Raw genomic sequence first — 17,504 nt, 5'->3', positions numbered from 1 at the left:
AATAAAGAAAAACGACAAAAAACCAAAGAGGACGAAAAAATGACTAGGACAAGAGGGCAGGGACCCAACACCTACTGACTTTCCATCCATCATCTCTATTGAGATTGCTTGGTCTCTTTTCAATCTCAAGTGCTTCCCTGAATTTTCGATGGTGGAAATGCGAAACCTTAGCAATAACACTGGCCTCTTCAATACAAACATGACGATTGGTTTTCTCAGCATGTTCAGCCAAAGTGGAAGACTTAGCTCTCCTATGCTTAATATCCGCTGTGTGCTTGCTAGTCCTCTGATTAATGGAACGAACAGTCTCCCCAATATAGGGGGTCCCACAGGAACAAGGGATCATATAAACGCCCTTCATATCCTTAGGGTTGATAGGATCCTTCACTGATCTGAGGGACATACGAATGGTGTTTAGGGGCCTAAAGGTCACAGGGACACTATGCCTCCTGAGAATCCTGCCAATTCTATCAGTGGTCCCTTGAAAATAAGGAAGATGGACACCTGGAATACGATCTATAGGTTCTCTTTTAGTCAGAGAATTCCTGGAAGCTTTAAGGAAAGCCCTTTGACCCATGTATCTACTATAACCATTCTCCGCAAAGACATCCAACAGATGGGACTTTTCCTTCTCAAAGCTCTTCTTGTTCGAGATCCTTAGGGCCCGAGTAGCAAGGGTACTAAGGACACCCATCTTCTGAGCCAGGAAATTGTGGGAACTGGCATGAAGATACTGCTCCGTATGAGTTTTCTTCTGGAAAACTCGATGGGCGAGGGAACCATCATCATTCCTAGAAATAAGAATATCAAGGAAAGGAAGGCATCCATCTACCTCCTGCTCCTTAGTGAACTTAATGGCTGAGGACTTCCTCTTCAGATGATCAAAGAAGAGATCAAGCTCAACCTGGTCATGAGACCGGATGACATTGGTGTCATCCACATACCTCCTCCAAAGCTTAGGTAGGAGCCGAGAAGAGTTCAGAGCCTTGGACTCAAAATCTTCCATAAACAGATTAACAACAATAGGGGAAAGGGGGGATCCCATTGCCACCCCACATGTTTGCTCAAAGAACTCCCCTTCAAAACCGAAGAAGGTGGAAGTGAGACAGATCTCAACCAACTTGGCCGTGTCAGGATCTGTTAGGCAGTTGATCACATCTATGGCCTCATTAATAGGGATGCAAGTGAACAGGGAGACAACATCAAAACTGACAAGAATGTCCCCAGGATCAAGCTTAATGCCCTTTAGCACCTCAATAAAGGAAGTAGAGTCCTTTACGAAGGACTTCGTATGACCAACAAGGGGCTTAAGCTTTTAAGCAAGGAACTTCGCAAGAAGGTATGTAGGACCTCCAATGGTGTTGACGATGGGCCTTAAGGGGGCTCGTTCCTTGTGAATCTTGAGGTCCCTCTTATAACTAATTTTGTTCCTTATATGTTTAACTAATAGGGTCCTTTTTGACCCTTTTGTATTCATGATACTTATAAATAATATTATTTTATTTATTCTTTATATTCTATTGAGGCAATTACCTTTTTCATAAGATCATTTTCCTATTAACTTATGGTTATTAACTTTGATTTCTAACTTAATTTCCTTTGATTTATTAATGATATTTAAATAAAATTATTATTTTCATATTAATAAAATGTAAATAAACCCCGGATGCGGGTGCTACGTCGCCAGCTCAGGATGAGCCACTTGCCCAGCGAGGGAGGCCACGTGAAGGCCGGAGGTCTTTAATGCCTCACGCCGCCATCACCTTAAGCCGGGCAATGCAGATTAATGGCCTTAATGAAGGTGCTGGGAATAATGAAGAGATTGCAGATCGCATTCAATGTGGGGGTACTCCAGAAGAATGTTGAAGGCATTAGGAATTGGGGAATGTGGGCAGGCGAAGCTCAGTTCGACGTTGTATTTGCCCAGGGCTCTGAGAAGAGCGGTGACATTGCTGATTTGGGTGAGGCTGGCACGCTGCTGGTTATCCCTGGTTCGTGCCTGTGTGCATTTGAGTTCTGTCCCGAGCCAAATTGGAGGGGAGAATTGCTTAAGAAGGAAGACGAAGGAAGCATGGTGCGAGAGAGGATGCCGTGCAGAAGGGGAAGAGGCGCAGGGCGTGGTAGCTCCTCTCGCTCACCTGCAGCGGATGCTCACCACCATTGTTGTTGCTGTTACTGTCATCGTAGAGTGGGAGCTTCCCCTGTTCGGGCAAGTCAGTTTATGGAGGCTGGAGGATCCAACGAGGGTGCGCCAAGACTTCCTGCGTTCAGCTCAGTTATTTTTTCTTTGGGGAGCTCCAGGGACAATGCGGGCATCAACGCCCACATTTCAGTCCTGTTCACCAGGATCCCGGAGGAGAATGAGAGTGGAATTGAGCTGCCCCTTGCAGTGGAAAATCCTGAGGAGCATGGTGACGGACTGCAGCAGCCCCTGGCTGAGGAAAATCCCGCGGTTGACAAAGGGAAGCGGCCAATGGGGGAGGCATCAAGTTCGGGCGGCAATTCACTGCAGGGGTCCCAACAAGCACCAGGCTGCGCTCGTGAACCAGAAATGTGGGACGGATACCCCGAGGGACAAGGCTTGGCTCGTATCCTGGAAGCGGAACCAGAAGAATAGTTCCCAGCGGCACTTCCTCGCTTTTTTCGGATGGGTATGGGATTGTGGTTGGTTTCCCTCCTCTTGTCTTATGTCTCATGTTGTTAGTCTCAAGTCTTTTGTTGATACATGTTTCCTTCTCTGTTTTGGGTCGTGTTCGAAAACAATGTAGTTTCTCTGTTTTGGGTCATACGTGCAGCTTTCGTAGAATTGTGGGTTACAGGTCATTTGAAATATGCCCCTGCGTGGGCTTTTGTAGAATTGTATGGGATCTTTTTGATTGCTGGTGCACTGGTCAAGACTGGAATTATAGCCAGATGCAAGAGAATTTTGAGTCCGTTAAAGCTGCCCATGGAGCCACAGCTGGACATGGGCAGCCAGTCCTCTTGGATGTAAGTTTTATCTGTACATATTAATACAATAGTAGTTAGTGTTGCCGAGAAAAAAAAAAAATGTAAATAAAATTATTATTTTAGGTCATTTATTTAGCAAACTTCCCTTTAAATTATTAATCAACTTATAATTTTTAATGATTCTTTTAATTATACATTCTATTGAGGCTTTTACCTTTTTCATAGGGTCATGTATTTAACTAATTTTCCCCTAACTTATGATAATTAACTTTGATTTTATAACTTAATTACCTTTTATCTATTAATAAAAATTTAAATAAAATTATTATTATTTTTATTAATAAATTAAATTAAAATTATTACTTTCTATATTACTTTTTAGGTATTCTATTATTTTAAGGCCATTTATTCAACTAACTTTCCTTTAAATTATTAATTAACCTATAATTTTTTATAATTAAACGATTATAATAATTTTGACCCCCGTCCTTGAGTCAAACTAGTCGTTAGAAAGGATAGTTGTTGAAGGCTCCGCTTAGTCTATTTAACATGATGAGCTTGATGTGTTTCTTCAACTTGTCGTGACGATGAACCACACTGGTTTTCGCCGAAGAATCTTTCTTAACTTGATATGGATCACAGAAGCCTAAACTCTAGAATATAAATTATTCTAAATAAGATAATTAAGAATAAATTCTTGTAGCATTCTTATAGTAATGGATTACAAGAATATTGTTCATGTAATATCAATATAATAATGTTTAATGTTTAATTATTCAACAAACCTCATTTTACGAGAGTTTTTACTCTGACATACCCTAGTAGATGGTTTTACCTGATGTATGTATGTAATAAATGGAAATAGAGCCAAACATTTGGATTGATTATTGTAACTATTTTGTTAATAAAAGAAATTATTATTTGAGGAAATTATGAACTCAGGAAAGACACTCCAAATAAGATTGTCAATCATTCACGATTAATATTAAGCGTGGGAGGTAAACTCCCTTAGAAACAGCTTAGCTGGAGAAAAATTCTAAGGCTGGTTTCCTTTAAAGTATCATGGGTGAGAAAGGTCACCTTTAAAAGCAAAAGCCTAGGAAAGAAAGCATTAAATCTTACGAAAGAGGGATGCCTTGGAATTGGAAACATTATCATGAAGAAGGGAATAAATAACCATTGAGGAGATCAACAAGAGGTTTTATATTCTAGGAAAAGAATCAAGCTCGGGGGAGAACTGGAGGTAGTTTGTGGTTGGGAGGACAATGTCTCCTGGTGCAGGTTTCTCTGTAGTTGACTTCTTAAAGTCTCTAATTTGGTTTATTATGATTTTAGATATAAATTAAGTGTTTTATATTACTATGTTGCGTATAATTATATATTAATAGTTTTAGTTTCAAATGCTGACGATGGATGGAAATTTACTTGTTGTAGATTAACATTTTGTGTATGAATATATGTTAATGATTGTAGATCGATATGCTAGTTATTGATTCAAACAAATTACTTTAGATTAAAATGTCGATGCGATCGTACATCAAGTACTATAGAACAACGCCGCTTCTGCGCCATCCCCTAATTTAATCTAATGTGCTCAAAAATCTAAGTATTGCAAGACATTAAAAGTCGATATTTGCATTCGCTACCATCTCGTTGCGATCTAATTCAATTTTGATTTAATTATTTTAAGGGTGTAAAAGTGATTTTTGAATTTCCTTTAAATTCGTTGTAGTTGAAATTTTGGAAAGGATGTAAACATGAGCTCGGTCATCACTTCGACCATCCAAGAAGCAAGAGTGTAGTTTAGAGGCGACAATATACGAGAAGGCGATGGAAGAGAAGTATCATAAGTGAATTGAGAATTTAGAGGAATTGGGAGGATTCGATGCCAAAATGTTTCCACTGGTGTCTCTTATTCTTTAATTTTAAATTTAATGGTGATGACGTCAAACTTTTTCTATAATTTAAAATGTATGAATTGATCTGTAAAATTTTAATTCTCGTAATTTGCACATAATTGATAAACAAGGCCAACCAAAAAAGTATATTTATTAGAAATATAACTCTATAACTACTATTATTGCAGTACTAGTTATGTCATTTTGTATGCAATTGAGGAAATATAGGGAAAAGAAGGATACAAAGAATTCCCACAGGCACAAGATTGAAGACGACATTAAATGGGGGCTTCACCTTCCATGAGAATCAAAAAACAAGGAAACTGGGAACGAAGTAAAAGATCTTGATGTGTGACCAATAACTATTCTTTCTAAATAGTTTTCACTCTTTAACCAAAAACATAATCAATCCTCTTGATATTGCATTCAAATTTATTTGTTTGTTGTATCACTTTATCTTCATCATAAGCATTTTGATGTGAATACTTAATAATATTGCGTTGTTTTTAGTAGTCTTTGTATTGAGAATCTTGATTTCACTAGCACCCTGTAAAATTTTAGAATATTTGGATTTAAAATGTAAACTATGGATAAGCTAAATAACATATCAAAATTAGGTTTTTTTTCATTGCATGGGAATAATCACATAGTTTAAATGAGTAATTTATCATATTAATTAGGACATATGTGTGTATATTTTGGAATAAGGTTTCTCGAATTTCAATTTGATTATCAATAATTATTAACAATTTAATTTAATTAGAAATAATTATTAAGTGAATGCTAGAGGCTTAATATCAATTGAATATTTTTAGTGATATTAATAAATCAAAAGTTTAGATTTATTTTCAAATTATTTATTCCATTTTTTGTTATTTTAATTAAATTAATTAATTAGAAAAAAACCATATGAACAAACGCCACATAGTTTATTAAGTATGTCCTAATCATAAGCCATCGTATTTTGACAAAGCCTATTTATATATTAAGAATCTCCATAGTGAAGTGACACTGAATATGGATGAGAAGAATGGTGTGACATGGTTTTTTAAATGTATATATTTGAATTTCTTAAATAGAGGCCCGAGTGCTCCAACTCTCTACATTGTTCATCAATGATAAAATCAAAAATGCTTTTAAATTTGTCGAATAATGTAAAGGGTAAAAGCAAGATGAAGAGGGTAATGGATTCCTTACCGAATTTTGGATCTTTCTAGCAATGTTAAGTCCATATATTACGGTTTTCAATGTTAATAGATAAATCGAGAGAGGGAAAAAGCATAGAAAAAATGAAAAAAAAAGTATTCTTAGAGCAATCGTGAGAACAAAATATTGAATAAAAAACATTCATAGAGAATTGCACCTCCTATACGAAGTGAAGAGGACGGTTTCCTCAAAATTCTTCACCGTAAACGACCACCAACCAGACGACAAGTGTTTTCTGGTACACTATGTCATATACATAGGGACAATCGATTACGTTGTCATGAGTGACAGAGGGAGAGATGAGTAGGGTTAGTAAAATGCTCAGCTTTGATAAAGTGGCCAGTGCTAACGAGTGAGAATGAACGAGGAGGTATGAGGGCGGAATATGAGCATAGAATTTGTGTTGTGATGCTATCACACAAAAATAACTTTAAGTGATTAAATCTATTGTTAATGGGCTTACACATTGTGTGTTAAATAAAGAATATCAATTTAAGAGATAATTACATTAGCTTGTTAATAAAAGTATATCAAATTAGGAGATAATTAGCTTAGCTTATCCATTGATCATCCTTTGAAGCACATCATGAGAGCAAAGAAGCTGACATTGGAACTCATATCCCATAACGACCTTTTACATAAGGCATGTTTTGTGTTTTGCAATTTTATTTCTTACTCATTGTCTTTTGAAACTTCATCCAGGACCAAAAGACTTTATGTTCTTCCCATAGTAATTTTGAAGGCCTTGAGAGCAATCACCAGTATGCAATTATATGAGCAATAATATTTCACTTAAAATATGAATATCGCTTTTAAAAATCCTATGAAATAACTCAAGACTCTACTAATGACTCAAGTTCAATTTCCAAATTTTCCTCCTTTTACCATAGTTAAAATCCCCCATTCCCAAAACTTATCCCTCTAATGAAAAAACTCTTTTAAAAAACTCATATTATTATTAGAGATTAAATATCTTACTACAAGGAATTATATAAAATTTAACTTGTCTATCCCTTTTATGAAAAAACTCTTTAAAAAAACCCATAAAGATTAAATATCCTACCAAAAAAATTATATATAAATTTAACTAAATATCGTACTAAAAAATTATATATAAATTCAACTTTATTACCATAATTTATACGTTATCTTTTACTATTTCAAATATAAACAATTTTTTTTAATTAAAACGTGTAACATAAATTTCTTAAACACCTTTTCAAGGAAACTACTTGTATATTGGAATGTGCATACTTTATTTGTCCATGCGCATTTCTAGAGCATGATTACGCTGCTAAATAACATGTGTTTACTTTCCCATGGGTTCAATCACTATGTTGCACTTTATCGATCTATGTTAAACCATGTTTACCTAGAAAGCTTTATTCTGTGTACCATGGACCAGTTATTCTGATTCTGATTCAGTTAACTCGCGGTTATGCATGACGTGAATAAAATCAATGTGACACGCCGCGTAGACCTGTTATAAGCGTAGACCTGTTATAAGCGTGATTTAAATTTATTAATTATTAATATTCGTTACTTCACAATGTCACCGTCCTCGTCATCATTCACTTTTTTGATAAGCACAGGCTATGTGATCGCCGCAGCCACTCTGGAAACTGCACGAACGCGTTGTCCATTCGGTTAACGATGTCAAATTAGCGCACCTCCGACTAAACACACCTTGCTCGTCGGTCTTCTCTATTGAATAAGGAGAGAAGGCCATTTGGAAACCGCGCATGCGTGAACGCTGTTTCCACACGGTATAGCGTGTTTAATATTCAACCCTGGCTATATATATCGGACTAATTCCCTACCATTCATTCATGTAAATCTAATCTGCTCAGCAATTTGAGTATTGTAGGCGGGTGAAAGTCATTGTCTGCATTTCCTTACATTGCATCGGGATCTACTTATTCAAATCTGTTTTGATTATTGGAAGGGTATATAAGTGGTTTTCGAATTTCCTTTCAAACCGTTGTAATTGAAATCAATTTCGGAAAGGATGTCTGAGAATAAACACCATCACTTCCACCATCACAAGAACCAGAACGCCGACTCGGAGGCGACGCCGTACGAGAAAGCGATGAAGGAGGAGAAGCACCATAAGCGAATGGAGCATTTAGGTGAACTGGGAGCAGTCGCTGCTGGAACGTTTGCACTGGTACTATACATATATATCTCTTATTCTGTAATTTTTAGTAAGTTGATAAACTAAATCAGGTTTATAGAGTTTACCTATACAATTATAGGATTACTAATTCTCTCATTGGGTATGCAGTACGAGAAACATAAAGCAAAGAAAGATCCAGAGAACGCGCACAGGCACAAGATTGAGGAGGAGATTGCAGCAACAGCTGCAGTGGGAGCTGGGGGCTATGCCTTCCACGAGCATCACAAAAAGAAGGCAGCCAAAAAGGAAGTAAAAGATCACCATTTCTAGCCACCTGCGCCCCGTACCTATGCTTTAAAACAGTTTTCATTCTTTCCCTGAGAAAGTATCCGTCATGTTGACACTGGCTTCAGCTTCATTCGTTCATTGTATCTCTTTATGATCCTAATAAGCATTTTACGTAAATACTTAATAGTATTGGGATGCTGTTATTTTTATTACTATTTGTATGGTGATTCTTAGTCCACCAACACCTCATTCCAATTCCATACCTCCAAAATTCCGAAATCAATCATTTCCATACGTCCAAAATTTTCATGCCTTAAAGGACTGATTTAACATACTAGTCAACCTAATTATACCATTGGGAATGAAAGATACGTCTTAATATCTTTCGACTTGGGAAAAATGGTCGGTTTTTTTTTTTTTTTAAAATCTAAATGCATTTATAATTAAAAATTGATTGTGTCTTTTATAATTGACTATACATGTATATGGATGAAAATTACATTCCACTATATTAAAAAAAATATTTTATAAAAATACATATTTTCCAAACTTGATTTTACAAATGCCATTATAAAATATTTGTCTTTTTATCAAATGTCTAGATGTTCATTCACATTCTCCACTTTCCCATGACAAGTGGCTTAGCCGTTAGGAATGTGGACTACTGAAATGCCCTCTCATTCTCATTCTCCTCCACTCTTGGAATAAAAAAATCCAAAAAATCTGATGCGCGATTTATACCCCATCATAAAAGTCCTTAGTTCACTAATCTATTTCAACTTCAATTCTTCCTTTAGATGTTTGGCTTCTTGGAGTAAGATTTGGGGAGAGAATATTAGGGTTTTTAGCCTTGGTAACTTTAGCATTTATGTCGAGGGTTTGGGAAGAGCTTTTGCTTGGGACTGAGAGTGGTGGAACTTTCCGTAAGATCCAATGATACCAATGGAATGATTATGGTAACAACAATGAAATGATTCTCGTAAATTTCTGGATTTCGTAACAACAATTGAATGATTTTAGATTGTGCTATTGGTAAGGTTTTGTGTCATTCTTAATTAATTTTTTTTCAAAATTATGCTATTCTTGGTAAGGTTTTGTGTCATTCTTAATTTTCTTTTTTTAACAATTGTGCCATTTTTTTAACTTAGGAAAGGATGATTTTCTAGAAATTGTTTCTCCATTCTAATCCATCCCATGGATTTGTTTCATTTTAAATAATGTGTTAGCTTAAGAGCCTCAGCTTTTAGAATAATTTGATTTTTGAAGTCGCGCATAAAATAAGTTGTGAAATATAATTGGCTTGCAAATCAGCCACAATAGGAAATAGGGAATTACATCAACCTGGACATGACTAGAAGCAAGGAATTACATCAACTTATTTGGATAAGACAATAAGTATAATTAGTACTCCAATAAACTAACTAACCACTTATCACTTAATCAAAAAAAATAAACCTTCACCACTCATCCAAGAAGCTTGTATTTTGCCATCACTAGAGCTCAAGACTACAAATATCAAGATGCGTACCATGTTTCTAGCAATAAATGAAGAATTGGAGCCCTTGCCTTTGTAATCATATTCCATAACTAATAACTTAGTTGATACTCGTATGGGGTTACTTGATTGACTATATTCTTGATAAGAAATAACTAATGTTGAAGCTTGCTTATGTATTTAACATGGGTTGTTGAATTGATTGACAATATTCTTGATATGTAATAATTAATGTTGAATCTTACTTCTAGATTTAACAAGGGTTGTTGAATTTCACTATTGCAGCTTCTTTTTTCTTAAATTTTATTTCTTATTTTGCCTTTTCAAAAATCAATATACACTTAAATATGGAAAAAAAACCTGCTAAAAAACACTATTCACATATATTTAGATTTCAATACACATAATTGCAATTTATAAACATATAAATCTTAATATGTTTAATAAATTTATGTTTGAAAAAATAAATAATTATAATTTATAAATATATATAATTTTTTTATGTTCGGGAAATTTTATTTTAAATAATATATATAATTTAAATATATTATAAAAAATTAAATGATATATCTTTTAATATTCGTTACTTCACAATGTCACCGTCATCGTCATCATTCACTTTCTGATAAGCACAAGGTATGTGGTCGCGCAGGAACTCTGGAAATTGCACGAACGCGTTGTCCATTCGGTTAACGATGTCAAATTAGCGCACCTCCGATCAAACACACCTTCCTCCCATTCGGTTAACGGTGTCAAATTAGCGCACCTCCGATCAAACACACCTACCTCGTCGGTCTTCTCTATTGGATAAGGAGAGACCATGCAGGTGCACCGGCCATTTGGAAACCGCGCACGCGTGAACGCTGTTTCCACACGGTATAGCGTGTTTAATGTTCAACTCTGGCTATATATATACCGGACTAATTCCATACCATTCATTCATGTAATCTAATCTGCTCAGCAATTTGAGTATTGTAACCGGGTAAAAGTCATTGTCTGCATTTCCTTACATTGCATCGGGATCTAATTATTAATTCTTTCTTGAAAAAAGACATTTCTTCAAATTTATTAGTAATCTATTTTGCTGCAATTTTTCCAATACATACTTTACATTTCGAAAATGCTCTTCCTTTGTCTTGTTGAATATAAGTATATCATCCAGATATACAATCACAAATTTACCAATGAATTTCTTCAGAATCTCATTCATCAAACGGAACGTGATGGGGGCATTGTTCAATCCAAATGGCCTAACTAGTCATTCATATAAGCCTTCATTAGTCTTGAAAGTTGTCTTCTATTCGTCACCTTCTCAAATCTTGATTTGGAGGTAGACGCTTTTGAGGTCTATCTTTGAAAAGTACGTTGCTCCACTCAAACAATCCATTATATCGTCCATCCGAGGTAAAGGAAACCTATACCTGATAGTGATCTTGTTAATTGGCTAGGAATAAGTGCACATCTGCCACTCACCTCCTTTCTTGGGAGCTAAAACAGTCGGAACTGCACAAGGGCTTAAACTTTCCCGAATTAGTCCTTTATCCAACAACTCCTGCACCTGCTCCCTGATTTCTTCATTGTCCTTCAGACTCATCCAGTAAGCAGCTTTTTTTGGCAAACTAGCTCGTGGAGTAAAATCAATATGATGGCTAATGCTCTGCTTTGGTGGTAATTTGTCCAGTAGATCGTTTACCACAATATCACTAAATTCCTACAACATGTCCTGTACCTCTTTAGGTAAGTCAGTGACTTCAGTATGGATCAATACTGCTTTTGGCCTTTGCACAACTGCATATTTTACCTCATCATCCTCCATCTATCATAGAAACTCTTTTCCACCTAACAGTAATGCTTTTGTTCCGTTGGTTTCGGCGGCATACTCTTCTTTCATGGGCACTAGCATGTGCTTTGTTCCATCCTTAACAAACTTATAACAGTTTGCTTCCCCATCATTGATGACCTTCCTATCATACTGCCATGGTCTGCCCAACAGAATATGGCACACATCCATAGGCATGATATCGGAAGTCACCTTGTCCTTGTACTTTCCAATATGAAACTCTACCTCGCACTGCTCATCGACCAGCAGTTGACCTTTCTGCAACCAAGACACCCTATATGGAGTTGGGTGCTTCAACTTCTTCAAACCCAATTTCCCCACCATTTCAGTAGCTACCAGATTATCAGTACTGTCTATGATTAATTTGCAGTAATTCCCATGCGGCTTGCACACAATTTGGAACAATGCTTTCCTCTGTGTTTGATCAGCTACTTCCTTTGTTGGTTTCAATAATACCTTGTTCAACACCAAGGCTTCCCCAGTTTCAGGCATATTTTCCACCTCTTGTAGTGGTGCCTCCGCTTCATCGTTTTGAGCGACATATGCTCCCCTCTATCCAGTTTGTTCATTTTCAGGACATTCAAAGGACCTATGTCCCCACTTGTGACACTTGAAACACTGATAGGAATTTCCTCTGCCTCTACCATTAGCTCTACCTCGCTGGTATAACCTTCCTCCTCTGGTGTTACCTTCCTTTTCAGCCTGTCCCGAAGTCTTCGAACTACTGCCTTCTTTATTGCTGTTGGCAGTTCTACCTGTGCCAAAGGACTGTCCCCTACCTCTGCCACAACCATGTCCACTTCTGGCATTTTGTTTCCTTGCAATATTTTCCTCCACCTTCAAAGAACTTTGATAGGCTTCCTCTATGGTCTTAGGGGAAAGAATACTAATTTCGTCTAGGATCTGCATTCGTAGACCATTTACAAACCTCTTTGTTTTCTCAGGGGTATCTTCAACATAACCAGCTCTCATGTTTACTTTATAAAATTCTTCAGTATATTCGTTTACGTTCATCATTATTTGCCTCAGGTTTTGTACTTGTCTATAAAGGGCAATTTGATAATCTTTAGGCATAAATTTGCTCTTCATTTTAGCAATCATCCTATCCCATTTTTTAATCAATGGTTTGTTCAAACTCATCCTTTCTGCTTGTACACTGTCCCACCATAGTGCTGCATGTCCCTTCAACTTGGTTACAACATACCTGATCCTCTTGCCTTCGTTGATTTCTTCATATTCAAAATATTTATCTAGCTCACTTATCAAGTCTAACAATGCCTCTGTGGACAAACTACCATCATAATTAGAGAGCTCTGGTCTTGGCTTGCTACTAGCCAACAAAACTGACCTCAATAGTTTAATCTCTAGTCCTTCTTCATTTGACCCATCCATCATGGCTGTGTTTTCCTCCTCACTGTCATCCCCACCTTCCGGGTCTCTACACCTTCCTGCTTCCACTGCTGCCAAACATGTAGTTAAAGTCATAATTTCTTCTCGTAACCCTTCATCTGCTACTCTTCTGATGGCTCTACCTTAACCCCTTCTTCCTACCTCCATCGTTACTAAGAGGAAGGAACAAACTGCTTTGATACCAAAAATTGGTGGCGATCCTGAGGAGGAACACGTAGCAGCGACTGTTTAACTCTTATCATTTTTCGAATTAAACAGTGGCAGGGTTTTGGTGTGAGGTTTTAATGTGATTTATGTTTTTCGGCCTGCCCTTCGTACTGGCCTTGGGTTTGAAAACACGGTCTATCACACCTACCGAAGGTATTTGGAATTCAATCTTGCATTGCTATGGACTGGATCGGCTCTATGGGTGTGTTGTGCCTTCACTTGGTTCTTGTGACGATTGGTATGCGTTTTGACTTTCTTGTCCCATATGGTGGTTTGTTAGTGTTGTGCGTTACTAGTCTCAGGTGGTGGTTTGTTGGCACTGTCCCTTCTTTTGCTCCCTGTGGTGGTTTACTTCGGTGGTTCTTGGAGGTTTTCAGGTCGATTTGCCACGTGCAAGTCAATTCATCTTGATCACCCGACTCATACTTTGTTTCTACTATGTTTGCAATGATTGTTTTCTTGATGTTGGGTCTGGTGATGATTTGGCTCTATGTAACACCGGTTCTTGCTTTGCTATTGCACTAGAGATCTCAGTGAACTCGTTCCCAGGTAATTTTCTTTTTCCGTTTTCATTTCCTCCTTTCATTTTTAAGTCTCTAACCCTCTAGCTCCTTGCTGAGCAGACAAAAACTCTCTCATGGTGTTTCTGTTGGGAGAAACCCTTGTTGCAAGTCTTGGCTCTTGTCCTCTATCACCGAATCCAACCTTCTCCAGGTAAATCCTCATTCCCTGCTTAGTTAATATTTTCACTGTATTGTTCTCTTGTGGCCCTACTTAACTGTTGCCCTATTTTGTGATGGTCTGCAGGTCATTCCAGGGGAGCACTACTCCATGGCCTCGTCCTTGGGAGTCTTCGTAGGCTTAGGGAAAATCTGGGTAGGGTCTTTTCATGGCTGTAACTTACTTTTGCTTGCTCTATCTTCAGTTGGGTATAACCCTTGGTGTTTCGCTTCCTCCATGTATTTGTGTAGTTTCAGGGGTTTTGATGCCTTCGTTGTTTGACTAGTATTTGTGTAGTTTTCAATGGTTTTCATGGACTTGTTGTTTGACTAGTCTGAGCCTTTGAATTGTAGTTTTCGGTTTTCATGGGTTTCAGAACCCTCCATGATTTTTGGGTTGTATAATTTGTACCATGAACTGTTAAATTGGAAATGAAATGAATGCACAACTTTTCTTGAATGTTGAATATAAAAGTACTTGACTTTTTTTTTTTGCGGAAAGAAAAAAAAATGTATTGTCTATGTTGGCTTTGCCTTTGTCTAGTTCCTGGTCTAAGATGCCTTCAGTCACAAGATTCTTGTCGATGTCTCTCGGCTTATTAATGAGTTATTTCAATATTTTTCTCTCAATACAATGTCTGAAACAATTATGCACAAGAAAAATAAAAATTTTCTTGCTTCCTTCATGACAGGCTCTAGAGTCATTTTCTTTTATAGATATTCAAAAAATTGTAAATTACAAATCCTGAGTCCTCTCTTCTCTCTGGATGGCAGCCCCTCAATCAGGCTCTGGTTTCTCTTTTTCAATGCATTTCTAGCAGTTTCTTTACAGTTGAGGCATTGTTCCTCAGTTATCTAACAGTTTCTTTAAACATGCTCTTAACTAATCCTATCTTGACTTGCTTGCATAATTTTTAAAGAACAATGGCTAAGTCATCCTTAATTTAAATAAAACAAAATAGAACAAAAACTCAAAATGTTTTTCTTTCTTTCCAGCAAAATAAAAAACATTTCCCATCTGCAGCCTTTTCAGTCGGGTGCTCTTGCATTACACTCTAGTAGATTCAATCCACATTACTCAAAACTCTAACAACTAAATGGATATGATAACTTGCTTCCCTTGAATTGCATAATTTTCTCTTTAAGATAAAATATGTTCCTATTCCTCAATCAAAAACTAAGCTCACATACCATGTTAGATTTCCTTAAGAATCGGTGAACTAATTTGTAATTTTCTAGAGGAAAAACCAAGAGATATAAACCACTGATATTATGGAAAGTTAAATCACAAACACATTGAATTTTCAAACATACATAATGGAAGATAAATCATAAGACAAACGTGACAACACATATAACACAAGATATACCTAGGAAACACCAACTCGAGGGAGAACCTGCAACATTGTGTGTATTTTATTATTCTTTTGCAATACATTTTTTTATTTAGATAATTCCAATAAGGGAAAAATTTCCAGTATGTCACAAGTGAAATACTCATCCACTCTCCAGCTAAGTCGATTGCCTTCGTATGCAGTAGATCTGGGAAATTCCTGCACAAACCAGCAATTTGACCAACCTTAGTCATTTCTCTTGGAACAAAATCAAAGCATCATTTTCAACCATATTCAATCATAGGAATTATATTCAACGTTCCAAACTCAATAAGGGAATAGACGTTAATATAGCCATTAAAGTTAATATATATAAACTAAACAATAATTTGTGTTTATGTTATTATAGATAATTGAAAACAATTCTAGACCTCCAAAAGTGTTTTTCTAGCCATGGCATTGGGAATAATTCCCATGAGTTATTAGTCATAGCTTAAATGGGTGATTTAAAATAGTAGTTAAGCTAGTATTCGGTATTGTATTTAAATTTTTAAAATAGTAGTTAAGCTAGTATTCGGTATTGTATTTAAATTTTTTACACCACGACAATGGAGTGTTTGTGAGCTTTGCATATTTTGTATACATATGTACTATATAAGGTCGCACATTTGTAATGACAATTTATTGGAATTTCAAAATAAGGTGTAATTAGATTCGTATTTTTCAAATTGTCATTTTATCGTTTAATGTGTATTAAAAATCAATCTACCATAAAATTTCTAGCTTTGATTGTGTGTTAACATTTTTTATTAATTTTATTTAAATTTTGGTAAATAATTATATGAAAATGTAATTTTGAATTATTGAACCTGTATAAATTTAATTAAAGAGAAGTTTTCGAAACTAAATTTAAAATATAAAAGTTAATTATTTATGTTTTAAAAATTACAACTTTATCTATTATTATATAACAACATTCTCATAATTTTCAAAATTTATTCTTTATTTAATTATTAATTATAAGAAACATAAATAATGATAGACCCTCTATTGCAAATTCGCACATAAATCCTTTTCTTAATTATAGATTCCAATGATATGATTGGAATTGAAAGATGCTGGCATATTCTCGTAATTTCCTATAGATGGATTGAGGGATTTTCAAACAATAACTTCCTTGTATATCTAAATATTATGCTTAAGAAATGTTTAAATTAAAAATTAGCTAATTATAATTTATATTAATGAAAATTAGATTCACCTACATTGAGAAAATACCTTGTAAAAGGTACATATCTTGGTAACCGGACTTTGGAAAAGGTGCATATGGTTATGAAATGTTTGGCCATTTATCAAATGCCTAGAAGTTCATGCACATTCCTCATTTCCCATGGTACTTCATTCAAACTCTTCACTGTAGTGTGTAGTAGAGTAACTACCCAGGGTTCCACCTTTGTTAGTATCCTTGATAAAAGAAAATATTTTCTTTATTCATCCACCATAATGTCTTGTTGCATCTATGTATTTAAGATGGTAATTTTTTAATAAATTGTATTTTTTACTATACAATATTTTTATAAATGCTTACCATGATTAACAGTTAATGAGAATTATGAAACACCTATTCTCATTCACCTCTACTCGTCCTGGCATAATGGTTAGTAGTGTGGTTCCTGGACATCCAAAACACACTCATATTAGCATTCTCATCCATTGGTGGCATAAAAAAATCCAAAAAAATTGAAAACCCATTCATGCCCCTTTATCGAAGCCCTAAATTCATTAATCTGTTTCAAATTCAATTTCTCTTTCACACATTCAGGTTCTTGGAGCATGATTTTAGATTTGGCTGGAGAACATTAAGGTTTCTAGCATTGGAAACACTAGCATTTATGGCTAGGGCTTGAGTAGTGGAGCAGTCGGTTAACTTCTGCTTGGGACTATGCAATTAAATTTCTGCTTTACACTGAGCGGTTAACCGCCAACGCTAGGATCCAGTGAAAACAATGGAATGATTTTGGTAAATTTTGGGATTCTGTCAC

At 35.9% G+C, this 17,504-nt stretch overlaps 1 protein-coding gene across 1 annotated transcript; it reads left to right on the top strand.

The window, feature by feature from the left end:
* The first annotated feature begins 7,912 nt into the window (after window positions 1-7,912).
* On the top strand, window positions 7,913-8,499 carry LOC149201443 (uncharacterized). The gene is made up of 2 exons (XM_089401276.1): window positions 7,913-8,220; window positions 8,338-8,499. The coding sequence occupies exons 1-2, from the start codon at window positions 8,062-8,064 to the stop codon at window positions 8,497-8,499; spliced, it is 321 nt and encodes a 106-aa protein (XP_089257402.1). The 5' UTR covers window positions 7,913-8,061.
* The last annotated feature ends 9,005 nt before the right edge of the window (window positions 8,500-17,504 follow it).

This window comes from Pinus tabuliformis, chromosome 2_1 (assembly GCF_031772625.1).
Source record: "Pinus tabuliformis cultivar Carrire ecotype Pingquan chromosome 2_1, CPIR1, whole genome shotgun sequence".
NCBI lineage: Eukaryota > Viridiplantae > Streptophyta > Pinopsida > Pinales > Pinaceae > Pinus > Pinus tabuliformis.
This window is presented reverse-complemented; position numbering and strand designations above follow the sequence as displayed.